Source organism: Kryptolebias marmoratus, linkage group LG21, assembly GCF_001649575.2.
Source record: "Kryptolebias marmoratus isolate JLee-2015 linkage group LG21, ASM164957v2, whole genome shotgun sequence".
NCBI lineage: Eukaryota > Metazoa > Chordata > Actinopteri > Cyprinodontiformes > Rivulidae > Kryptolebias > Kryptolebias marmoratus.
In genome coordinates this window covers 13,222,437-13,248,695 of record NC_051450.1, presented here as the reverse complement: position 1 = coordinate 13,248,695, position 26,259 = coordinate 13,222,437, and the positions used below count along the sequence as shown (strand labels likewise).

Genomic DNA, 26,259 nt, shown 5'->3' with positions numbered 1-26,259 from the left:
GAATCCTTTACAGTGTTTGAGAGCAATCTCGCCAGCAACATTCACCTCTATAAGCTTCATAACAACTTAGAATTACAGACAAGCGTTGGTTTGTTTTCTGCGTGCAGATATGTATTTTTAGAGATTTGTTCGTGATCACATGTATGTTGAAGCAAGCGCAGGCCCTCCGCACCGTACAGCATCATCACAGTGACAGGGTTGTCACCTAGGAGCACCAGGCTGCAGAGTTAGGTGGGCTCTTCTCACCAGTCAGCCTGTTCTGCAGGCACACCGTGCAAAACGAAGCACATAGCTGACAATGGGAGTTAAAGGCTTGTGAACTTTAGTCACACTGGTGGAGACGGCACAGTGCAGCCAGGCGTTCGCAGAAACGTCTAAAGCAGCTTGTTTTACGGTGGGCACGGCACAAGCTGATTTCATGCTTTTATTATTTGATTTTAAACAGTTCTATTCTATGTTTACATTGTGAATTTGTTGAAGTTTGTAATGGTTTTAGTATCTACTTTCTGATTTTTCTTAAATAAGCCAGTCTGACATGGTCTAATGTTGTCAGTGTTAGGAAAAGGTTCAATTTGAATGAGTTAAAGGCATCACTGCTGTGAAATTACACAGGTTTCAACCAGAGTAGAGTACAAACTTCCCTACTACTGGTTAAAAAAATTTAAATCTGCAGGTGTGAAACTTATTGATTTAGATTAGACATTTTACAAGCCTTTTCATAGGATTCCTCGGATATCTAAGAGAGATCTTTCTTATCTGTCCTTTGCTTGCACCACTTGAACTTTAACTTATATAAACGAATAAAACCAGGATAAAACGAGTGATGTATTGTATCCTTCCTCAAACAGAAAAGCACTGCTTCATTTTGAAAAGCACTGTGGATTTAAGCACATTATTCTTTGTTGTCAGTAATTCGCACAGTGGGACAAACCTGAATCACTCAACATTTCTGTGAAAGAAAAATACTCAGCTCTCTTACAAAGCTGGAGCTGTATTTCTGTTTTGACTGTTTGTGACACAGCAGCATTCAGCTGCGCACAGCCCAATCTGTAAGACATTGATTAATGATAAAGTTCAGTAACATCTGCTTTGACAGTCTCAAAAAAAGCCTCTTTGAATGTAACCTTTTTGTAGTCCAGTCTGCCTCTGAATGTCTTGGCCAATTTTTGAGTTTTCCAGATGAAGCAAGAAAATTCCCAAATAACTAATTAGAACGAAGACTTTCCTCTCTGTTCATTAAGTTACTACAATTGAATTCAAAAAGCAAAAATACTGTTAGATAATGACAGTTTTAAGATTTCTTTCCATCCCTGCATCTTTTTGCATTTTCACGCTATAAAGTTTGAAGTTACATTTGTTCAAATCTCCTTATATTGGCACTGGTTATAGAATACTAATGGAAACCGAAAAACCCACATATCAAAAGTCCAAAAATCTTCACAGATTCTTAAAGTACACATATCTGCAGTTCAGGAAATGCAATTAGCAATATTATTTATCAAGTACAGAACAGTGTTACATTACCTTCTTCAAAATACTGGAGTTAAAGATTTAAGCAGAATTAAATTAAATAAAAATAGCAATTCAGATTAATAATGTACACATAGTAACAGTTTATACTAAAATATTTTAGAACTGAGTCACATTTTTATAGTTTAGACAGTAATTAGATTATTTAATCATATTTGGTATTCAAATATTTTTCAGAAAGGGTTTTGTTGTATGTTGCTTTTAGGAATATATATTATATAATATATATTCCAGAAATGTAAAATTAGTTTACATACAGTATGTTACACAACTGGACTACATAGTAGCATAAAAATTGGTTTACAATAAGAGATAAATGATCCATAATCCATAACTTTAAATATTTGCTTTGAGAAGATGCTATTAATTTTCAAAGTGAAAACACTTTACTTTCATTTAGTGTTAAGAATGGCAAGTAGAGTTCATATTTTAAATGTGAGATGGTACAAAAGTGACCTTCAAAATTAATAAAAATGTTTAAAAAATAAATTGACTTGCATCATACAACTGATCATATTTTTTACAGTTTTTAAAGAGCCATATCTCATTGATGTTTATTTAACTGAAGCTACGTGTGTGTGTGTGTGTGTCTTTTTGTGTACACGTGTGCTCTCCCCAGTCTCTCCTGGTGGCCCAGCAACTGGCTAATGCGGTGGGTGGCGTGATGTCCGGGGCGGCGCCAGGCATGAACCAACCCATCCTCATCCCTTTCAACACAGGCGGACACCTCGGCGGGCAGCAGGGCCTGGTGCTCTCCCTGCCCACAGCCAACATCCAGAGCCTGGTGGCTGCTGCCGCTGCAGGGGGTCTCATGACGCTCCCCCTTCAGAACCTGCAAGGTGAGAGCAACTGTGATGTCTCAGGAAAAAGAAAACAACACAGCCACTAAAGAAGGCTGTTGTTTAAACAAAACTCTGAAGTAGAAAATCCTTTTTTTCATTGTTGCAAAAGTAATGAATGTATTTCTGTATTTTACATGATTCACTGAGGAAACGACATCAAGAACTATCAGTTATGCACAACAAATGCTGTTTCCAGTAAGAGTTTTATGTTCATTGTCTGACATAAAACGTTTTTTTCTTTTAAAATAAATTGCTTTACAGGGGTTGTGACCAGGTAAGAATCCATGAGGGATTTGTATCCCAAAAAGCAACTATCCTCAGATTGCCCAGAGGTACAACCATATTAATTACAGGTCAACGTTTTGCAGTGCAGCGCAAAAGCACTTTATGCCTCTTTCCTGCGCATAAGAGTGCACTGTACTTTACTTTTTTTTATCTCTTTTCCACCTAATCCATCCATCCACATGGCTGTACTTATCCTTACCTTTTAAACTTTAATGCCCAAGTGTTCTCTTTTGATCATAGTTGTAAATGGTTTTCATTTTAATGTTTAAAACATTGTCTCTTTTATACCATTAGATTGAAGGATGGATGGGGAAACTACCATTCATAAATCTTAAATGAGAGAGCTGCACTAATGTAAAAAATTGTAAAGCTGTGTGTTTTTGGGATGCGGATTACAATAATGCCAGTGCAGCACAAAGTGCAGGGAATGCTCCTATCATGAGGGGAAATGGATGAGCAGTTGCCCTCAGTGAGGAAATGTGGAGGTAGAAGCCTAATGGACACAAACATGCATAAATAACAGCAGCCATTGCTGTGGGCAGAGCTTTTAATAAACCTGCGTCTATCCAGCAAGCCCTTCAATGTGTCCGTCAGCAATGGACGATAATGGGCCCAGCAGGCTCGTCTGACTCGCACGTCAACAGAGCTTCCTTCTGGTGCACGAGGAACAACCCAGAGGCTTCAGTGATCCAACGAACGGATCGACAAACACATTGTCAGAGTGTCAGAACTCCAAAACAAACACCTCTCAGTCATCCACATTGTCCAGTGTCAAAGCCAAACCAGAAGACTGACTGAATCTAGTGTTCTGATGAAATTTTCCAGCCACAAAGATAGAGGGGGAAAAAAAAGAAACTCAGGGAGAAATGCCTCTGTGGCAGATCTTTTTTTTTAAGAGAGGGAACTGACAGAATGCCTGGTCGCACGTCCTCTTATCTGAGGGGGATGCATTGAAGGGACCTCCGTGGAGAGAAAGTGACACAAGTCACGGGTGAAGCTAAATGTCTTGACTGTGTCCGGGGCCCTCTGGCCATGAGGCGCTCCTTCACTCTCCCCTGTCTGAGTTGATCACAGCTCCACTGAATGAGGCCTGCTGGCACAGCACCTCTGTCAGACAACTGCAGCTCTGGCCTCTGCCCTGGTGTCCCCCTCGCTCCTCCCCCCCTCCCTCAGCCGCTCCAGGGCTCCAGGCCTGATTAATCACACATATAATATGGTGCTGTGCTGTCGCCGGGGAGCAGTCAGCTCATTTCACAACCTCCGAAGCAACTATGCTTTACAGCATTCACACTGCTAGCTAATTAGTGTCAGATCAGACACGAGACAGCGGCGAGGCTCAATAATAAGACACAGGGAGGAGCCCAGGCAGTGTATGTGTTTAACTGTAATGAGGCAGCTAATGTCCAACTAATGGGGCTGTTTGTCTCCTTGAATGGGCGGTTTGAGGTGGTGGAATGGTGTAGTTTCCAAGAAAATCTGCATGTGTGTAGTTTTAGTCTTGAAACTTTTCTTCTAATTTCACTTTGCATGGTCAAAGACAAAGTTTCATTTTATATTAGATCAAAATAAAGATCACAGACCAGAAAATATTCTTGTATTTTGTGTTTTCACATTAGGCTTTGACGAATAAAAAGGAGCAAATCAAACGCTGACAAAATCATTTTGATCATATAATATAATCACGCATATCAAGCTTGCTTCTGTGAGAACTGATGTTGACAGAAGGGAACCCGCTGGTCTTCTGTGAGCTTTAGGAGAGCAGCCCTCTCAGACTGTGATGAATAACTATCACTGTAATGGGGTTGTGCTATAAAGTTGGAGCAGTTGTTTAAATAAAACCGAGCAGCATCTTGTGGCAGACTCAGTAAACACAGGCACCAGTGTAACTGGTTATTTGTCAGAATGATTTATGCCTGCAAACATGCAGTAAAAACAAATTCCCAATGAAACTAAACAAGGGGGAAAGTTATCTTTTGTGACAGAGCGCACCGAATTCTCGCTGACTTCACAAAGGCAAAACTAGGTTGGGTCATGCTAGAGTCTGTAAATATGATGGCTGATGAGACCAAAAAACAATTGTATTTGATTTTTATAAATTTAGATTTGAGTATGTATGACTCATACCGACAAAAACATTTGTAGATGTTTGTACTCAGATGCTGTGCTAAGTCTCTGTTGCATTTTAAATGGGGTTTCGTTTCCCTTGATTTTATAACAAGCAACGTGTGATTACCATACGTGTAAAGCTAGCTGTATCAAAGGACTGTACATGTAATGCTCAATGGGAGGAAACAGAACACAGTCATCTGTCTACTTCTTTCCTCTGTGACTCACTCAAAGGTAATTCAAGGAGCTGCTTTACTGGAGCGCTTTCGTATTAATAAGCATATCCCATCTTATTTGCTCAGAGCAGCAAGCCAAGCAGCGCATCACATCAGAGAGCTCAGTTCTAATGGTGAGGTGAGAGGATTGTTCCTCTGTTCTCGTCCACAGGAAACACAAAACAGCACTCAGGCTTCCTCATGAAGGTCGGCATCCCACTCACCTGCTGTAATGAGACTCCGTGTCAGTGCCAATCAAAGGCACGTCTGTCGTTTTGAAGAAAACACTCTGCCGTGTCGGTCGCTGCTTTTGGGGTTTGGCATAATACAAATTAGGGAAATCGCTCTGTTCATTACACCTCCAAAGGGTGGGCTCCTGGGGGAAGAGCAAAATGTTTCCACACTAGTTAGACATGTCAGGCTGGATCTCTTCTGCCTCAGCTGACTGCTGCTCCTTTAAGAGAGAAGCTCACCGGGCCAGGCTGCTGACTTAACCTTTGTTTGCTCTGACAATGCCACTGTGTCCCTTTACTTGTTACATTTTCTAAACTAAAGAATATTAAACATCTTTTCTTGACTTGTTATTGCCTTTCTACCTGCTTTGTGTGCACGTTTGTCAGTTCATTTTAAAAGTAGAAAAAAAAACAAGTTGTCATTTGTGGGCACTTTGCGATGTATGCACAAGCAGTCCACAGTTTCTCACCTCAGCATTGGTCATCATAAAACAATTGAGGCCAAACCCATCCCTCCTCACTTATCGCTGTTCTCAAGGCGTATGCATTCCACGTCGTCCTTTAATGATTTAAGCTTGCTGTGGTTGTAAGATGACTCGCAGGGGAGAGAGCTGCATTAAATAAATAACAGTGATAAAATGTAGACCTCATACATTTCAAAGCTAATGCAACTAGCGGTGCAATAGGAGCAGCTGCACACAGTCCTGGAGCGGTAATTTGATTGATTTGTTGTGACAGCAGCCAAATAATTGAGAGTGAGAGCTGCTGCTGGAGATGAAGCGCAGGCAGAGGCAGGTTCGCCAGGCAGTCCCAGCAGATATGGCACCCGCTTTCTCATCTCTGCCATTGATATCTGCCAGTGGTTTATTGTTTGTCTTCAATAAGCAGCTTGAAAATGTGTAGGGTTAGTGCCGCCGTGACAGATAAAAAAGAAAAAAAGTCAACTAATCATAAAAAGCAGAGAGCATTAGGAGGGTAAGGATCAAAAACCTAAATTTACAAGCTCAGGTTTACTGTACATGCACACATGAACAGTCACATGCTCCCATGAGAGACATGAGTCTGTTTTGAAGCTGAGATGCAAGTAAATTTTATCTCCTGCTGTTTTACTTGTTGCAGACATGCTAATCATGTGTTCAGAATTCAGGTTACTTGATATAATTGCTGAAATATAACAGCAACAAATGATCCACAGTGTATATTCTAATACACTGTGGATGTCTTTTTTAACATTGTTATGTCTTTTCCCAGGTAAGAAACAAAAGTGCTCTTTATCCTTACCCTCTGACTCTTGCCTTGTGTTTTGTTTCTTTGGATGGTAGCAGTGTGGCAGTGGTTCAGCAATGTCACCGACAGCTTAAAACAGAAAGAAAAAGAAACAGGGACAGGATGAGTTTCCGTGGCACTGTGGAAGACAACAATAATGTTGTTAAACAGATGTGGCTGTTTCTGCTGCTCCTCAGCAAACCCTGACGTCTGTGCCCACTGGTAAACACTGAGGGAGGCTTTTTACAAACCTGCTACCATAAACACACAATCTACAAGACGTTACACACTGCCTTTCTGCACTCTGTATACATCAGGTGCATTGCATTTATTTTAAAGAATTAAAGGTGACAAATAAGCAGTATGCATGAAAAGAAAAGAAGTTCTTTGAGTACTGCTGGTTGCTGTATAGCTCAGCATTTACTGCAAATTCACATTGTTGGATTTGTTTATCTATTTAATCTTCTTTTTTAATACATTTTTTTTTAATAAAAGTGAATTAACTCCACATCCTCTATATCCTTTATTAAGATATGTGGTATTTAGGATACACAACAGATTGCATATATTGATCAAGCATTTTCACAATTATGCATAATCAATAGAGTTTATCTTTTCATTATGAGCTATTTTATTGTTGAGTAGACCAGTCAATGACTGAGGTTCAGCAAATGAGGGATATTGAATGCTGTAGAGATTACAACACATATCAGTGTGTTGTTTCCATGATATTTCAGGGCTTCTAAAGTGCTTCCAGTAAATGCCTTGACCGCTTGACCCCAGAGTTGTTTTGTCGAAATTACATCTCACTTTTTGCCTTCCTTTTCCGGCCACACTGTTTCCGAAAGATTTGCTAAAGGTCTGCAAGATTGCTGAGCCACAATCCAGAAGCTTTCAGCAACAATCTGTAGTCAAGCATTTTAAATGAAAATTGATTTGTGATTTACATGGTCAGTAGGGGGAAAATGAACTTATGAAATGTTGTAAATGAAATATTAGAACAAGGTGCAGTGGGAGAAAGCAGACAGAGATGGTAATCTTGTGGAACTGGAATTCCTGCCTGACAGAACTGGGTGACATTTTACATTTATCTGTGTTCTGCATGAGTTGTAATGTTAATGGTAATTTTATGGGACTGAACTGGAATGAAAATGGTGTTATCACCAACTGCTTCAAATGTGGAATTGTGTAAAGCAGCACAGCTGCATTCTTTATTTCCTTTTCCCCAGTAATGTGAGTTATTGCATGATCTGTCATCTGAGGTTGAATGTGTGTATTCAGCCTATTTTTATCAGCCCGTTCTACTTGCAGCACCTTATATCTCACATTTCTCAAACACACAAGCTGCTGTGTTTTGATATTAACATAAATGCCACATTTGTTTCTGAATGTTTCTCATATTTATTCTGCAGTTCCTTGTTTTCGTTCATACTTTGCTGTGTGTTTATCACAGATGGTGTGCCCTGCAGCTCAAATAAAAAACAACTTCTAGGAATGTAAATAAATGTTAATATTTTCTCATCGCTATATTTCTACCTGCACATTTTTTTAAAAGGCAATTTTGAACATTATAATGTAAACCAACATATTGTCAAAATGGATCTATAATGGGCTTAATAATACAAGCAAGTCAATGTAGCATTACACTCTAATCAATACTTCTTACACAGTTCAGATGTTTTAATTTTGTTCGATATTTGGTGCAGTGAATGTCTCCCTTTTTCCCCACTTTGGCTCCGTACAACATTTATGGATTTTCATAGAGCTCACTCTTTCGTGTTTGAAAGAGAAAAGAACCGGAGAAATGCAAAGAACAAACGCTGTGATCCTGCAGCAGCAGCGGAGACGCTGTGGGGGTCTGGGAGGCAGCTTGGATCACACAGAGGTCATTTTTAAACAAAGCTCTCCGGTTCCCTGTGTGTGAAACCAAAGAGTCTGTGGTGACATTTGTCAGCAGATGGTGTGGAACCAAACCCCTCACCAGTGGGGACGTCTTAGCTGCTGCTAAAAGCTCTCTGTGGTTACTAATTGCTGACCAGAGCCTAATTACCTTAATTAATGGCAGAGGTTTCTGGGGGCCAGATTTGTGGGGGCTTTTATCAGTATCAGTGCGGCTTAAAAGGTCCCGCAGGAGGCCCGAGGAGCGTGTAAGTCCCGTGGGTGCTATTTCTGGACTAACTGCAGACACATCACAGATGGATCCTGTGGCATCAGTACAGGACAGCATGTTTGGAGAGAGGTATCTGTTACTTACAGATCAGGAGAAATCCTTACTAAGAGAGGGGGGGGGCAGCTTTTCCTGCTTTTTTTCTTCAAACATATTTTCTACTCCTCTCTCTCTCTCATCCACAAGGCCGCTTCCTGAAATATACCGCCGTAATTCACAATGACAAAGTAGACTTAGCACCTTTTTCCACAGACCGTGGGGGGTTTTGTTCAGCGAGCTCTCACTGTGAAATTATCCCTGGTACTTTCATTTTCCAGCTGCAGTGAAATGGTTAAAAGACACAGACCATCCACTATGAAAATAGGACTGATTCAACAAAATCTGCTGCTCCCTCGTGCTTCCTTCTAACCCATCCAGCTACCCCCCACCCCTTGCCAAAAATCTCCCACTTCTCCCCCTTTTTCTCTTACCATCCTCTCCGCCTCACCCCTCCCCCAGCCCCGACAGGCACCTTGTCCGCATCTGAAGAAGGCTTGTAACTTTCGGGCGCATACATTTCTTTTGATGATATATTGTCCCGGTGCGGAATTTCATTTACTGCCGCTGCCCTTTGCTGAACCTGTTGCTAGTCAGTGAGCACGATAAGCATATAAGTAGCATGCTACTTCATTCATCATACATCGTTCTGGGCTCTCAAATATCTCATATGCGATTCAGGAAGAAACTACTAAACCGGCACAAAGGATCCCACCAGGATCAGCTGAGGGTCCATTAAACACTGTGTACAAAAACACAGTGGACTCGCACGTTTTCTGTGTTTTGTCTACAAAATTACTCTTTATTTCGAGGTGTATACATTGTTTATGTGGCGGAGGAATATGTATCTCAAGTGCAGTGCTCATGTAGTACATAATTTCATGCACATTTGAATGCATATACATTCTGAAATCTGTTTTTTCCCCTCAGTCATAGTGGCTGCTCTGTGTTGTATTAAACAGCATTAATAATCACAAGAGGCTCAGTGTCACTCAGAAGTCTCCACATCACTAAGGCAGACAGTGTTGTGCTGCTGGGCATGTTGTGCTGTGTGAAAGTGCTTACACGCTCCCTCAGACAACCAAAGGGAATAATTAAAGGCAGAAGATGGAGGCAGAAGAATGGAAAGCAAATCCCATTGTTTGGGGTTATTTCATCCCACTGACTTTCTTTTTCTCGCTTTCTTTTGCACTCTTCTCACATTCCTCCCCAAATGCACTGTGGGTGTGTGGCACGTTATCAAAAGCATATGTAAGCGAAGCAGCGCAGAACAAAAGCCCTGTGATGTCCCTCTCAAACCCACATTGTCTTTTGATTATTCTACAATCATTGTATATCTGTGTAAGAAGGGAAGGAAGGGAAGGCTTAATAACCCCATATTATACAATACTGTAGCTGCTCAGAAGCCACAATTCAAGATACGTTTTAGTTGATTTCAAGACAAGCTTGCTTAGTGCTTTTTTGCTCCTTTTTTATCTAATGGTGTAATTCTCCAACTCCTCAATATCCAAGTTGCTACAAAAATAATCCACAATGAAATTCAAATTTAAACTGAACTAGACTATTAGGGCAACTCTACGCCACTCCATTTCCAGCACAGTAAATGTAGCCGCTCAATCTCTCTCAACTTTTACTGTCAGTCAGAGAGCACTCAGTCATCTCCGTGCATCAGGCATATTGATTTTTCCACCCACTGAAACAGCCGCATGAACATAAATTTTGCATGAGGCTTTTACTCGCGGCCTCCGCTTTGGTCTGACGACACATGATGGGACCATGAACACACTGTAATAACCCAGTCTGCCCTGCCTGGCAAACAGACTCTTTTTCTTTCCTTTCAAACAAGAAGTGGGGGTCCAACACCTTCTGGACTCTGAAGGACAAAAGCAAGGGACCCCCTCACTGGGTTCCCTGGAATTACAGGCTGTTGAAGATCAGCTGTATTAGTAATGAGACTGAGACACGTCAGAAAAACTAGAAATATATTCAAGTGTGCCTACTAAGTGCTTGTCTCGGGTAGCTGTATATTGTTTCTGTTTGTGGTTTTCTGAATATTTAAAGGTAATTTCTTTATTTTCATTAAAATATTACATGCTTTCAAACCATTACTCAATGCAACTTTCCTGCAGAGAGACAAAAAAAAAGTTTATTAAGCCCAGGTCAGAATAAAGTAAAAGAAATTAACTGGGTCTGTTTCCATTTTACTTGAAGATACAATCTAATAAAACAGAAAGAAAAATACCTTTACAATGTTCTTTCTTTCTAAATAAATAAATAAACATAGCAAAATTTAAAAAAAAAAAACACCAACTGGGTCTCGGTTTGCTTGGGACCCCCTGGAATTTTGTTAGGGGCCCCCCCAGACGTTCCAGGACCACACTTTGGAAATCAATAACAAAGCGTAAGCAACACCAAAAGGGCAACATTATCGAGTACACAGAGATTTTCTTGTATGTGTAACAACTCCATGGAGAGGATTTGATTCTTTGAAATGCTTCCCCCAGAGTGAGAATTCTACAACGCTGCTTGATATTGCCCTGCATCACAAAGTGAAAGCATTATCTCTGGATCCCTACAAGCGATGCAGTTTACTCTCTAAAATCCTGTGGCTCTGACTCCATTCAAACCTTAGCTGCCTTTATAAATATATATATTTTGTAGTCACTGAGCTCCTCCTGCATGTGGACTGATATTGCCTGTTGTGGCTCTGAGTAATGTTTTTACTCACTTAACATTTAATTTTCTCTGTTTATTCTAACCATTGCTGAGGCACTAATTTCTTATCCATTACTTTATTCAAACACAGACCAACTTTAACACAAATACATGTTCTCTGTTGTTAACAAAAAACCTAAAAAGGCTACCTTAATCTGCAGTATGACTTAATTAGCAATGGTTGAAACTAACGAATATATTTACATTTACTTACTTAAGATGCTTTAAGATCCTTACCTTTGTGCAGCTTAATATTTGTTTTCTATACTGAAAAGTGAGCTATTGTACTTTTTACTCTTTACATCTGTTCGACAGACACAGTAACTTGAATTCATTAAAATATAATGAAATTATAATTATAGTAGGCTGTTACAGATTCTCAGTTTAGTTGCTTTTTTATCTAAAGATTACAGAATCTTTACTATAATGCATTATTTTAATATTGCAATAATGCTACTTTTATTTTGTTAAACTCCTATTTTTACCCTCTCTAAAAACTGTTAATGAATCAGTTCATTGATAGGCTTTTTAGCTTTTGGCTTTTAGTTTTTAAGAGCCAACAGTTTCGGAAATGTATTGATTTTTTGATGTTTTGGTGTTTAATGTGTGTTTAAAGACTAAATACCATTTCAAAAAGAAGTGGCTGAATGATTTGATTATCTTTAATCTACATCTCTTCAGTGCAACACAGTGACCCATTGTGATAAAAGTTAACATTGAACAATGGAAATGAGTGCAGAGACAAGGATTTTCCCCCTCATCAGTATATAGTGATGAGGGCTACAGCTCCAATCTAATCCAGAGAGTAAAAAAAATGACCTTCCTTTGACCAACTTCATAATTACCAGATCTCATAGAGTCTAAATCTCCTTATCTCTAGTGGAGTAATTATCACTGTGACTCACTGAAAAGGCAATTGAGACACCACTTTATGGACTCCACCGCAGAACGTGAGGCAGAGCAGTAATGGGGAGCTTGTTTGTCCCCTCTCACCTCTTTCATTAGAGAATGACAGCTGTGTTTACACCTGACAGTCCCTAAAAACACAGGGTGGGCCGTACTGGATAATCCGGTCGACCCCTAACAGGCTCCTTTACAGTTTCTAAATGGCTTTCAATTTACAGACCTCCTTTGATTACATTCAGTAACATTCTTGTATTCAGACAAGGCAGCGTGAGGCATTTGAAGATATATTTTTTTGTTCTTGGTTAAACAATATATTTGTGCTGCATAGGACGGACGGCAAACAGCAGAAACAAGGATTACTTCAAAATCAATACCCATTATTTTAAAGAAAAGCAGTGTGCATGCATGCATACATACATATAACAAAAATCTCAAGATTGTATTTATTCCTATAAACTAGTACCTTCTTTTCAAGGTTTTTGAACTATGCTTTGATTTTCTGATGCCCAGAGAGCTCAAATTCCTTCGACATGAGATGATCATCTCCACCTTCTTTTGTATGTGCGTTATAGAAGTACGTATATGTTTTGAAGGGATGAAAGTCAAAGTTCTTTTGTGTAAATGTAATTACTTTGAGTCTTCATACTAGCTATAGCTGAGCCTCCTCCAAGGACTACAACATGATTAACATTTAGTTCTTACCTTTTAGAGAGACGAAATATAAATGTAAACCCTAGCGTTCCTTGGGGGAATGCATATCGCCTGCCACCTTTTGTGCCAGAGTTTTAAATTAAAATCATCTTATGCTGAAAAATGTTGGAGGTGTAGCCATCTTGGTCAAACCCTGAAAATAGCTTCACGCTCGACCTCAATCTCATGCTTAGAGTATGTGCTGAGAATGATTCTCAGCTACTACCACATCAAATTTTAGGTCAATATCTGTAAAATTGACCGAGTTATAGACATTTTTGTGTTGGCTAATGCGGATTAGCTGTGGAGGCCATCTTGAATTGGATTGACTCAAAGTTAATCAGTTTCAGACGTACGTCCAGTGATTACTTTCTGAACACAAGCATGTTAGGTAATTGGTAATTCTAAATTGGGTGTAGGTGAGACCTTGCACGTTGTGTGTGTCATTTGTGTCTGATAGACATACGGCTCGACTCACCATGCGAAAGCTGGAATAGGCTTCAGCCCCGCAATATGACCCTGAACAGAAGACACTGGGTATGGAAAATGAATGGATGAACATTTTTATTCAGTCAAACAACTTCCAAGTGAGGCCCGACATTCAAGCCTCATCGTAGGAGAACCCTGGCGTACGTCTCGAGTTTAAAATGAAATGACAATACAGATGGAACAGGTGGAACAGGAAGTGTTCTCTGAAAATATGAGTCTTTGAGAGATTATTGAAGGTTAAAAGAAAATAATAATAATAAAGATGATGACACATTGTTACTTTGATAGCATGTGCTTGCTTGTTTCAACATTGTAGCTCAACAATTGTGGTACCTCCCAAAAAAAAACCCAAAAAAAACAATGTGACATTCTTGAAAGTGTTCAAGAAGTCTGAGCCTTTAGAGTTTAGATTCCTGAGTGGAAACACTGCATTTACTTTGTAGACAAGCTTCAGTGTCTTTAATTTGATTCTGGTAGCCAGTTAAGGTCAGTGAGTGATGTAGGGTTGCCTACTTTTTAACGATCAAATACTGGCCAAACCACTATGTTCACTGCATGATACAACAAATCAAACAAACCAGAGGAACATTGCAGTAGTCAAGGCAAAAGATGACCGTGGTCTACCCTGAAACTTGGCATCTGGAGTCAGATACAGCATGACTTTAGTCTGTTGTAAAATGTAAAGTGACATGTAGGTCTTTCTTAAAATTTCACTGTACTTATAGTTAATACAAAGATGTGGCATTAGTTGACATAAATGCACTTGGAACATATTTTTATCTTTGTTAGTTTGGGCTTTTGCACTGACTACATTAGTGCACAAAAATGCACACCCACCAACAAAGTATGACTCAAAGGCAGTAATTGTAAACACAGGTGTTGTGCACTGTAAGGAAAACAAGAAGCCAAGCTTGAATGAACCCTGGAGAGAAAAGTACTGTACAAGAGGGGGCTGGCACAAATACTGAGATAGCGCTGGTAATGGGAGAGCCCCCCCGCCATCCCACCTCACCCCTCAGCTGCAGAGGAAACAAAAATAGTATTTTGTCTGACGAACAAGCCAGCTTTGACCTAGCTTTTCGACCTCTGACAATCAGTCTTTTCTCATCCTCCAGCACTTCAGAACCTGGGGCCGGGACAGTCAAAGATAACAGTTGATTTCTTCTGTCGCACTACAGGGGGAAAAAAAAAAAAACGGGCTCTGAAAGAGATATGGCAAACGTTTCTCAAAGCAGAAAGAATGAAGAGCATAGACTTGTGTGCTGACATTACCCAGTCTTACCTTGGTAAATATTTAAATGAAGCACAAGACGCCGCCGTTCGGGATGCATCTGATCGTTTAGCAGCTCGGTCAGGCTCATTTTTCATTATAAACATTAAATATGGCAAGTTGTGGCAACAGTGCAAGAGAATCCCTTGCTCTTCCACCCCTGCAGCATGATGACTAAGTGGGAGCAGCGCTTGCATTGCAGTAGACAAGTACTAGTGAATATGAAACGCAACAAAGAGGCAGTGGGAGATATAATGAGCGCTATAGGAACACAGCACCCTCCTGCCCTCTCTCCATCATAAGTGTAGCTCCCGCTCTCATCCTCGGCCCTGTGTCTGCTGGAGGAAGGAGCACAAACAATTAGCTGAGACAAGCTGTTTGGATTATGTGCTCAACCAGAGCAATCAGACAACTGTGGTTAAAAGAATGAGTTTCAGAATGCCAGTTGCCCAGTTAGAAAGGAATGGAGGGTCAGTGGTCCTGACAGTCTTAACAAGATGACAGAATTTATAAAGCACTGCTGTTAAAGAATATAGTTACCTGTAGTGTAGCCCTTATAATAAGGCCACATGGGGCTTCTTCCATATTCCCTCTGTATTTGTTTTCTTTTGCCTCATATTCTTTTGTTGTGCCTCTTGTTCCTCGGCGTAATGGTTGGTGCCGGAGGAAATTCTTCAATCGTCTTTGATCTCCGTCTGGTTTCAATAATTTTCTGACAGAAATCTCATTTTACCCCCTTTTGTTTTCTCCATCTTCGCTGCCTTTTATACCATCTTTAAATAGGGTTCAACATTTTGTCATTGCGAAGTTGCAAAGGAAAAAGAGCCAGTCCTGTCAGGGGCTCAGAGCCATAGCAAGACAACTTGCCCCAACATTTCAAATGCGAATTGGACTCTTGCCGTTTGCACAGTTAATATATAATTCATGGTGGGGGTGTGAGAGAGGTGTCAATGTGTCAGGAGGTAGAAGAAATATAAAAGTGCGCTGTTTACTGGCCAAGAGATGCCGGCTTCCTTTGGCTGCGCTGCAGTGAGGAAAAGAAGAGGTTGATCTGATCTTCATCAAATGTTCATCCCCCGCCTGTCGTGGAGCAGAAGTGACCCCACTAATCAAAGACACGTCTCCTCTGATGTTTTATTTATCTTTTATGAGACAAGCTTACTTAAATTATTTAAGTGCATTGATTCTGTATGTATGCAAGCATGTCTATGCATTGTTCACAGTTACAGGGCTGCTTTATCAATAAATGTTCACAAGCACTTTTCCGAACCAATGTCTGTTCAGCTTCTTCTTTTTTTTTTAATCCATCCATCTTTTTGCTTTACCCACTTTCTTTACTTTCACTGTGGGAGAGGTGGAGTGCTTTTATTTCAATAATAAACTGAATTAGAGGCTTGGTTGTGATGCTTTAAAGGCATTAAGGAATGTAAAAAAAAAGTGTTTGATCAGTTTTGGATATTAATTTTGACAAGTTCTCATTTTCATTTGTTTCCGTAAATCTTCAACTTCTTATAAGTCAAGGAAAACAGGCTTATTTTCTCCAAGCAAAACAAAGAAATTTACTTTTGCAAGACTTCTTGTGCTATTGCTTTGCATTTTTGCTTCGGTTTATTGCTAGAAACATGATTAGAAAAAGATTTGTTTCTTTAAGGGATTTTAACAAAATAAAGGGAGGAAATTACAGATTTTTTTGTATTTAGTTCAGATAAAAGATACTGTAGTGTGAATTAATATCACAGAATTAAACTGGATTTTCTTGTTTGTTAAAGTAAAGCAACCAAAACATTTAAGTGTGTACACAAGTATGATTATATACGTTTAACTTTAATATCAGTTTGGGAACTATGTGCTCTTTTTTTTTCTAGAAGAGGTGGCATGAAGGTCACATTGGATTAGTTGGGTTTTTTCTCAATTTTTCTTTTATTAATTAGCAACTGAAACCTTGAGTGCAAGCAGGGTTTTTGTTTTGAGATGGCTCTTCTGACATTCAAACAGAATTTACTTGATTTTATTGAAAATGTATCAATTTTTGCATTCAGATGTGTTTCATTAACTACCATAAAAAATGACCTTGAGGTTGAAGAACATCGTCACCAAGAGGTTTTTGATTTTATTAAATTTTACATGTAGAAGTACATTCCGGCGTTTTAGAGATATTAAGAGATGTAGCTTTTGAGTGCTAACAGTTTTTTTTTTTCTTTAAAAGCAGTTTAGATGTAGAAATTAGTTTCTGATGGCATGCCATTATTGGATCCAATTAGTTAATGGGCTTATTTCTGATTTCTTCCTGAGAAGATGGATGTGTCTTTCTTATGAGATTTTAGGCCATTAAAGCAAAGATTCTGTCATTCTCCTAGTAACAATGATGACTTTTGGCTCCAGAGAGAGCAGTTATATCAGTCAGGCTAGATAGCTTTGTCCTCCAACTTGCTAAATTAAATTCACTGACTCTATCATGTAGCCTAAAAACCCTGGAGGATCTTGTTGTGGCTCTGTGCAATTTACATGTGTCTCTCACTGTTCACTTTGTTCCGTCCACACCTCCGTGTGAGCATGTTTTTCTGTCTGAAGTGTTAGAATATTCTCCAAATAATGAGGACTTCCTTTTTATGTGCTAAAGCACTTGTTGTCAGATTGTCACTCAAAAGCTTATTTGTGTTTGTTTTTCTGTACGTGTGAGAGTTAAAGTCTGACAAAAAAGAATCAACCAGCTGCTCTTTCATCAACAGCTACCTCATCACTGAACTCCCAGCTCCAGCACCTGCAGCAGCTCCAGCAAATGCAGCAGCACCACCACCAGCAGCAACAGCAGCAGCAGCAGCACCATCAGCAACAAACCCACTCTCACGCCCAGAACCAGCTGCCGTCCCAACACCACATGACCCCACCCAGTCAGCAGCAGACCTCTGTGCCATCTCCGGGTTCCACCTGCTCCTCCACCTCCGGACAGCCGCAGCAGTCCCCGCCGCATCGGCCGAACCAGTCGCCAGCTCGCAGCCTTCCCTCTCCTGTCACCCCTCCCGTGCCTCTGCCGGTGAGTCCTCGAGCTCAGATGTGTCACAGTCATCCAGCATGATGCCAATTCTGAACCATCTCCTGGGACTGACTGTGATGTGCATAAATCATCTCTCCCTGAAGAAATATTTACATTTCTAAAAGTTTATTGTTACAGATGGAAATATATAATATTCATACTTTCAGATATTTTAATGCCGCCACTACACAGTTATATAAAGCTTCCAATATAACCATCTACCTTTGCTCGTTAGTACATTTTTTTATTTATACTGTTTGACTGACATTACCACAACCGTAAAGAATCATGATATTTATTTTAATGTTAGCTGCAAAAACTCGATATGTTGTTCAAAAGAAAAATCAAAAGCCTGAGAGATCCTATGAGTAGTATCATTGCTGGTGGTGTTATTTGGTCAGGTGCAGTGCTCCTATAGACCCAGTGTTAGATTTGTTGTTGTTGTTGGCAGAGATTTATCAAATCCTTATGTAAAAATGGAGGCTAGCAGCTCCTCTGTGGAGCTGTTAGAATTTGCATCTTATTAATAAAGCCTTGATTCACTCGAACACAGCAAACCACACAACAAATACGTGTGATGCACCTCGTCCTCCTGCCGTTTCTGAGGTTATCCATCCTTAGGCTTTCCAGACGTAATCAGTCCCCTAATTTTTGCTGCTCTTCCTACTCAACCTCCTTTTTAGTCACTTTGTCTGTCCATCTATCTCTGCCCTTCTGTGCGTCTGCCTGTCACTGTGTGACCATAATAACCTATTTTATATCCCTGTGGTTTCATTTCTGGTGGAAACCGGCCAGGGTCGCCTTTCTGTCCCTGGTCACATTCATCAGCGTCAGACCCTTATTGGGTTGTGGTGCGAGCTTCTTTATGGCCAGGATGAGTTGGGCTATTTGTTTCCCCTTGCAGCCCTCTCCGGCCCTGTCACGGCCTAGTGAGACTCAGCAGGAAAAACAGCCTTTGGATTTAATGGGTTTCAAAGGCTAACCGCTACATCGCACTAAACACACTATCCAGCCTGACTGCAAATACAAAAGAAACTGACCAACAAACAAATTAGCACATTAAGATTACTCAGAAAGACCTAAAAAAGCAGATACCTCACAAATAAATTCCAACCTCCGAGTTCTTGATTTGCCAGGAAACCGGTTTCTGGGTAAGTTTTCAAAGAACTAATATTAATTTCCCCTTATGTACAGCAACCAGCAGATGTGTACTGCTATTTCAGAACATGCTCACAGCATTAATATTGACTAAGACCGTTTTATAAATTGTTTTCTTTTAAAAGAAACACCGTGGGTGATTATGATGACCTCCCTTAAGAGGACAAATGCGCATCCTTACGATATTGCCTCATCAAATAGGATTATAGAGTGTGTTGTGCACGAAAGGCAGAATGGTCGTAAAAGGTTTAGTTTCTTTGGGTCATTGCTGAGGTTGTCAAAGTGCGTGTCACCCAGCTTGGGGCTCGCTCAAGGACAGGCCGCGGCCTCAGCACCTTCTCAAGGCTACAATAGGATTTAAACAGCGTCTCCGTCTCTTTCTGTATTTTGGGCATGTGATTGGATTTTTAGTCTGAGAATCACTGAGCTCCTTATTGGTTCATTCACAGAAGTTTGGTAATAAAAAAACCTCCCTGATCAGAGGTTTTAGTTAGAAACAGATGTGCATTGTTTGTCAGCCTTTTGAATGCTGTAATTAAAGACACAGGAGAGCGTTTCGGATGTTCTCATGTTTTACCCAGAGGACCTGGTTTGTGCTCTAAAGTGGAGTCCTAATTACCATAATACAATGAGCATTAGACAGATAACACCCTTTTTTCTTGCTGTCATTATCCAGACAAGTAGAATCATTCAGCCATTCATCTATTTGCTGCAAATATAATGCCAAGCTGCTTAGAGACAAACACTCATTATGTTCCAATTAATGTCTCATTGTAATTCCCTTCTCATGGGAGCTATGTGATATTCTTTGTAAACTCATGCTGAGGAAATCCTGAGCATTCATTACATCCCTTGTGGTTTTTCTGGTTTTAATTTGGGTGACAAAATTCATTAGCTTGCTCATTAAAATCCTTGTTATAGCACAAATCTTCCCACAACAGATCATGTCACCTTGAGTCAATAGTTAACTTTTAGATTACTGCAGCTAATTTGCTTACATGGAGGAGGAATTAACCTTTCTATGGTTCCCATACTCTTCCTGCTCCTTAACATGTAGAAAAACACTGAATGCAGAATGTAGCTGCCTGAAATAGCCTCCAAAGTGATGACAAATAGACAGGAGGAGGAGGGGGGATTATGAAATTTGCTTAAGTGCGTTAATGGGCTGATTGCAGGAGCCCGCTGGATTTTGCTGGAAGTTGATTGATTAGAGCTGCAGGTTTTCTCCACGCCCGGAGAGCTTAGGGATTTGACGGGGAAAATGCGTGCCAAGTCTGTTACACCGGAATTGATCTTAATTAGATCTGAAAGACCTGCCACAGCAGAATGGTCGCGGCGATTAAAATGAAAAACAGGAGAAATTACTGATCAAATTAATCATAATGTCGGGCTACAGCTGTAGGTCTGGTGTAATTTGCCACTCCACTGAGTTACATCAGCCCAGGCAGGGAAAGGGGAGGCAGTACATACTGATCCATGGCAATGGGAAGCTTAGGCCAGCCTATGAAATCTCTTATTCCAGTGTGTTTGCCAACCCCCCCTGACCCGGCTGCACCATCCAGTGGAGCCCCAGAATCCCTCTTTTTCCCTCTGATCTAATTCGGTGCTTTTATTGCTCTTTTTTCTTCAACATTATATCTTTCTTCCTGCAGAACCTGCATTGTCTGCAACTCTGCTGTTCTTGTCATAGCTGTCTTGTCACCTGCGTGTTGTGTGTTCACTAATAGCCTCTGACCTTGGCGAGGTATCTGGCTGGCTGGTTTTTGGGGGGCCTGGCAGAGGTGGAGGCGTCCTGTCTTCCTTGTCTGTCAGGCTTCTGCTGTCTGTCTCTCCCCTCTTCACAGTTGTCTCCTTGATCGCTGTCAAAGCCTCACACCGGGCCTGTCCACTCTCAATCCACACACTCATAGGGGTAATTACAGCCTAGGGGGCTGCCTCCTATCCCTGTGCTCCACAATTTACCACCAAAGTGTCCACAGACATCTCTCTTCTTCCCCACTGCACCCCGACATCACAGGACTGCAGGGCCTCAACCCACAAGTGCTGCAATTACCTAAGTCTCTCCTCAATCCTTTTCTTTCTCCCTGCCCTCTTTTCTCACTACCCCCACCCACCTCTGTCTCCTCTCTTTCCATTGGCTCCCTCACTATTCCCCAGCAATCAGCCTTCATTAGAAGCCTCTGGTGAAAACCCATCGTCACCAAGGTCAGCTGCTGCCAACCACAACGGCCTTTCAGAGGCCTGACTGTCTGCACTCTCTGGTTTTTCTCACCTCTTTGCCATCTTCCTGTTTCCCTTCCTCCTCCTCCCCCTCCTCCTGTTCGCTCCATCGTTGTCCTCGAATCCCAGACCTGCTACTTTTGTCTGCAACTGAGGCCCTGTCAAACACTCATGTCACCGTTTTTCGCTGCAGTGCACTTTTACTCATCTCAACGGCTGTTAATATCACCTCTGTCCAATTTGCTCCAAATGTCTCTTTTTTTATGGGTGGAGGGTGTTTCTCCCATTATAATAACATGTGCAGTAAATGAGCCCCGCATGCCGATTAATTGATTTTTCCGGATCAGCTCAGCCTTCATTCAATTTAGCGTAACGGGCCGCCATCATTCAGTGTTATATTAAATCAAAATTAAATTGGCATGCTCAGAAGTAGACACATTGGCTCATACTGTTTCGATGGAAATGTCATCACTTAAGTCGAGAGGGAAGAGTCCATTATCTATTTCATGCCTCAAAAATCAACGCTGCCATCTGTTGTTGGAGGAAAGCCTGAATTACATCATTACAATATTATATTTTATGTGTTTTTGGATGTGCTTGATAAAAATTCTTCCTGTGTGGTGATTTTGAGAGATAAGATTAATAAAAGGCATAATCAGTAAGGTAAATCTGTAAAAAAGAAAAAGAATTTGATATATTGAGGTTAAAATGGAGACTTAAAGCATCAGTATTTCATAAAAAAAAGTTTGCCTTGTTACTTTTAACATTGTGCTACTTTGTTTTAGGAAACGATTCAAAAGTTGCAAAGAGTCATTTCCACACCCTGAGAATTATAATTATCTAGGATAACACCTGCTTTAAAACCCACAATCCTAATAAAACTTTTAAAGACATACGTATATATATATATATATCTGTGTTGTGACAGCTGTGTGTTTTAAAGGCTGCTGTGGCTGTGTGGTGTAAAGCATGAACAGGCCCTCAGCTCTTCAGCAGCTCAACTCGGCCTCTTATTAATGCACAGGAGATCTGGCTCTTAAGAAGGCAGAAAATTGCCTTACATAACAAGCGCTCCACAATTTAGAAATACAAATGTGCACTGTTGACTGAAGCAGAAAATAAGACTGTTGCCCATCAACAGCACCGCATTTCATATGAATAATTATAAAGCATGGGAGCTAGATGAGGAAAACAACCTGACCATGACAGCTCTACTACTTTTATTTACTTCAAATGAGGGATTAGGCAGGGAGAAAATCTACAGACTTAAGGACCAACGATGAACCTTGAATTTCTAAATAAGAAGAAACTTAAATTTGTTATATTTCTGTGATCATTTGGGAAACTGCGAGGGCACTTCCACTTTTAAAATTGCACCTACATCGCACCTTGCACTTACTTTGTGGCTTTCTTTGGTTTGTTGGGCTTTCAATCATCACAGATTTGATATTTCCTTCACTTTTCGAGGTCTGCAATTCTTCGAAACCTGGCTCCATTACTCTGGAAATGGGCAGAGGGCTTCTAACTCAGATACCCAGCAGAAAAGCCAAAGCTCCCCCGATCAGCCCACATGCACACTGGGGGCAACTTGCATTAGACGCCCACATGGGAGCCCTCAGATGGAGCGCAGAGCTAGGGCTCACCTGACAGTGGATAAGGAATAGGGTTTCTTTAATTATGGGGCAGGGCTGTGACATTGAGTTCCCCCCCTTTCTCCTCCAGCAGCCTTTCAGACACCATCTAAGTGCTCCGCTCCGCTGAGGAGGCCAGTCCCCCCGCGGGGCGCGATTCCACTGCCTGTAATTTCTGATGCCCATTAGTGACCGCAAACAGAGCACCGGGCTCACACAAGGAACACAGCCACGCTGCACTGCCACGCTGTAAAAAGACCCTTTTAATGCAATGTTGTTACATTATGCCCTCCTCATAGACCAAGTCAAAAGTCCCATTTGTGGTCCCGGGAGAATATTATCAGAAATACCCATGTTTTAGTTGTGTAAACTCAGGCTAGATCTGCTATATATTTTGTGATGTACTTTGAGCTGCGTAAGCTTAAATTCTTCAAAAAGGGTTTTTTTTTTTCCTTTTGCTCTGTACTTTTGACAAGGCTTTTGTATATTTTACCCGATTATTGATTTCATGCTCTTTTTCATTATAATTTGGAACGTGAAATTGTTTTAATATGAGACCCAAAATGCAAAAAAAGTGTTGTTGTTTTTTTTCTCCAAAGTCAGCTCCTCAAATCGAGAAGTCTTTGAAGACAAAACTGAAGTAATCAATAAAAATGTGGCTTTGCATTTCATCAATTCATCTTTCCTTTATATGCTGATTTAGCTTGCGCCAAATGCTGCCGTGTTTTTTGGAGAAAAAGTGAGAAAGACAATGAAGCAGAGAGGCGCAGGAGGAGGGAGGGGAGGGTGGTGGATTTATCGATCAAGGGTGACCATGTCTTAGCCACAGAGCCCCTCTTTTATGATTAATCTTAAGGCTTGGAGTTGGCCAATGACACATGACAGGGCTCCTCCTCAAACTCCACCATTTCTCTTCATTACCGGCTGTATTTTTGGACACCACAGAGGGGAGTAATCATTTACCTTTATTGTGTTTATAAAGCTGCGGCATGGATGACCCTTCCTATATTGAATTGAGGACATCAAAAGATCACTGGACATTGATTAGGAGGATATTAAAGTCATTCAAATGCTATATTTATATGTCAAACAACAGCAGAGTGAAAAGAGATGCCATTTCCACCTAAATGAAAAGGAATGGGATGTAATCAGCCCAGTTGAAATAAGGTGTACATTTTATCACATATTGAATATTTGAAATAATAATCATCCAGAGGCTGAAAAAAGTCTTTTGTTTATATGCCATAATCTTATTACACCTCATATTTTCCCCACAGTTTGATCTCCAGACTCCACTGATTTTTATTTTATCATTTTTCTCACTGCTACTAAAAACTTATCTACTTTATAATCATAGCTGGGGCAGTAGATTTACTGCAACACTGGTTGCTGCCATGATTTCCAACCCAGCACGAACGTAGTACAAAAATAACTGCACCAAATATGTCACTTCACGAGGTTGAAATGGTCAGCACTTTTCTGTAGATACTTAATCACCAAGTAGTTTCAGATTTAATACAATCTGGAAACAGCTAAATATTATAGATCATCCCTCTGTAAGAGAATAGTGTAAAAAGATTGTAGTATAACTTATATTTTTACTCGCAGTGTTCTCTAAGCAGAGGAACTATACTGCAGCTGTGATTGATGATAAAGAACCCGCTCTGAACTGCTCTTCCTTACAATTATCAATGAATGGGCTGGAGCAGATTTTATGTAATGATTAAAGCCGCTCTTAATTTCACATGAAGGTAATGAGCGAAGAGATTGACGGCCACTGTCCCACACTCCATCATCCCTTTATAGTTAGTTTAAGCGTTTTCATGACTCTTTTCGTTCTTCATTTGCATTTTGCCTCATTAGATGTGGCCATTTCTGAGACTGCCCACGATGGCCATTTCCTGGACTTAATGCATTTTATTTGATCAGCCAAACCTCCTCAGTTAACTAGCTGTCATTCTGGAGTTTCGTATGACATCACTCCATTAGCACCTGACATGCCGCCTCAGCCACCTCCACTTCCACACCCTCTGCCGTCCCATCCCTCTGCTGCCTTTAGCAATTGCAATGTCCAACTGTCACCCGATGCAGCTTTATTGTATTTCACCGGGTGTTATCTGCCCCAGTTGTTCTATCTGTCTTTCACTTCACAATATTTTTCCTCAAGAATGGCTCTTTTTTTATTTTATTTTTCACAACGTCTGGAGCTGAGGCCCATCGGTGAGCAATAGTCAGAGCTCACGGGGCTCAGAGTGCACAACTGCGGTGTGAAGCCCCACCAACCAAGGGACCAGAGGTGTTTTCGAGGGCCTAATGGTTTTTTGATGTTCATAAGCACAGAGGATGTGGGGAGGGGGAGGCAGTTAGGTGCAGGGAGGGGAAGTCGTTTTAGAAGAGGAGGAGGAGAGTCAGCAGAGGACTGTCAGCAGAGGACTAGCAGAGTTCTGACAGACAGAGAACGTGTTTTCTCATGTCACAGCTGATTACATTCACTCCAGAGTTGGAAAAAAGCAGGGAGGAGGCAGAGAGGGTGGGCTGGGATGGTCGCAGGAAGCTTCCATGTTGTTCCAGATAAAAGACATTCCTCTTATCCAGAAACAAGAGTGGTATTGACTGTTAATTTACCCTGTTGGGTCCTCTTTGACACAGTTTTGACAAGTAAAGCTTTGCCTCATCTTATACTTCTCCAAATACAGCCCTCTATCAGAACTTGGTTCTACCTGTGATCACAATTACTTGTACTTTTGTTTAACAGAACATTTTCTATAACTGCTTTTCTTTTTTTTATATAGCTTTTACCATTTTCTGCCTTAGATCAGATGAAGCTTTAATTCTGTTGACTTAAAAATGAGCAGAAAATAAGCTTTACTCAACTCTAAACCCGGACCACTGACAAACTGAACCCCCCTGTGAGCATTTGCACCTCGTCTCCATTTATTTTTGCTCTTTTTTGGCCCCAGAAAAAAAAGCAATTAAGTTCTGAACGGACACATGAAAAGAGCACAACCGAGAATAATCTCCATTTAGTTTGTGTCAGACGGTTTTAGTTTGCAGGGATTTCTCTATGGTTTGCTGGGACACTGCTTTTCTCCCCTCTATTCCTGAGATTTCATGGGTTGCTGCACCTCGTGACCCTCATGGTCAAACAGCGACGGAGAGCCTGGCGGAGTTTAAATTCCCTCACCTTTAGTTTTTAACAATTTTCAGGCTTTTTTTTCTTGTCAGACATTTATTTTATGTTTGCTGATCCCCTTGTAGCCCGGTATATTTGGCTATATTAAACTTGGATAGTGGAAGAGTGAAAGCAGTTGGAAGGAGTCAAAAGTGGCAAAATCATGTCACATAATATAATGGAAGCTCGGGCAGTGGTAAAATTTGCTTCTGGCTTGAAATTTACTTTAAAGTTGCAAATATTTATTCTTATACAAACAAAATGACTTTAGTTACTTCTACTATTTGTGTTATC

General features: G+C 40.6%; 1 protein-coding gene across 3 annotated transcripts in view; it reads left to right on the top strand.

Moving 5' to 3' along the window:
* The window catches only part of pou6f2 (POU class 6 homeobox 2), a 69,953-nt gene that overhangs the window by 24,063 nt on the left and 19,631 nt on the right, over window positions 1-26,259 (top strand). For all 3 annotated transcript variants that reach the window (XM_025003868.2, XM_025003870.2, XM_037973224.1), the window contains 2 exons: window positions 2,150-2,369; window positions 17,480-17,784. In XM_025003868.2, coding sequence (XP_024859636.1) covers window positions 2,150-2,369; window positions 17,480-17,784 — 525 coding nt within the window. The remainder of the gene's footprint in view (window positions 1-2,149; window positions 2,370-17,479; window positions 17,785-26,259) is intronic.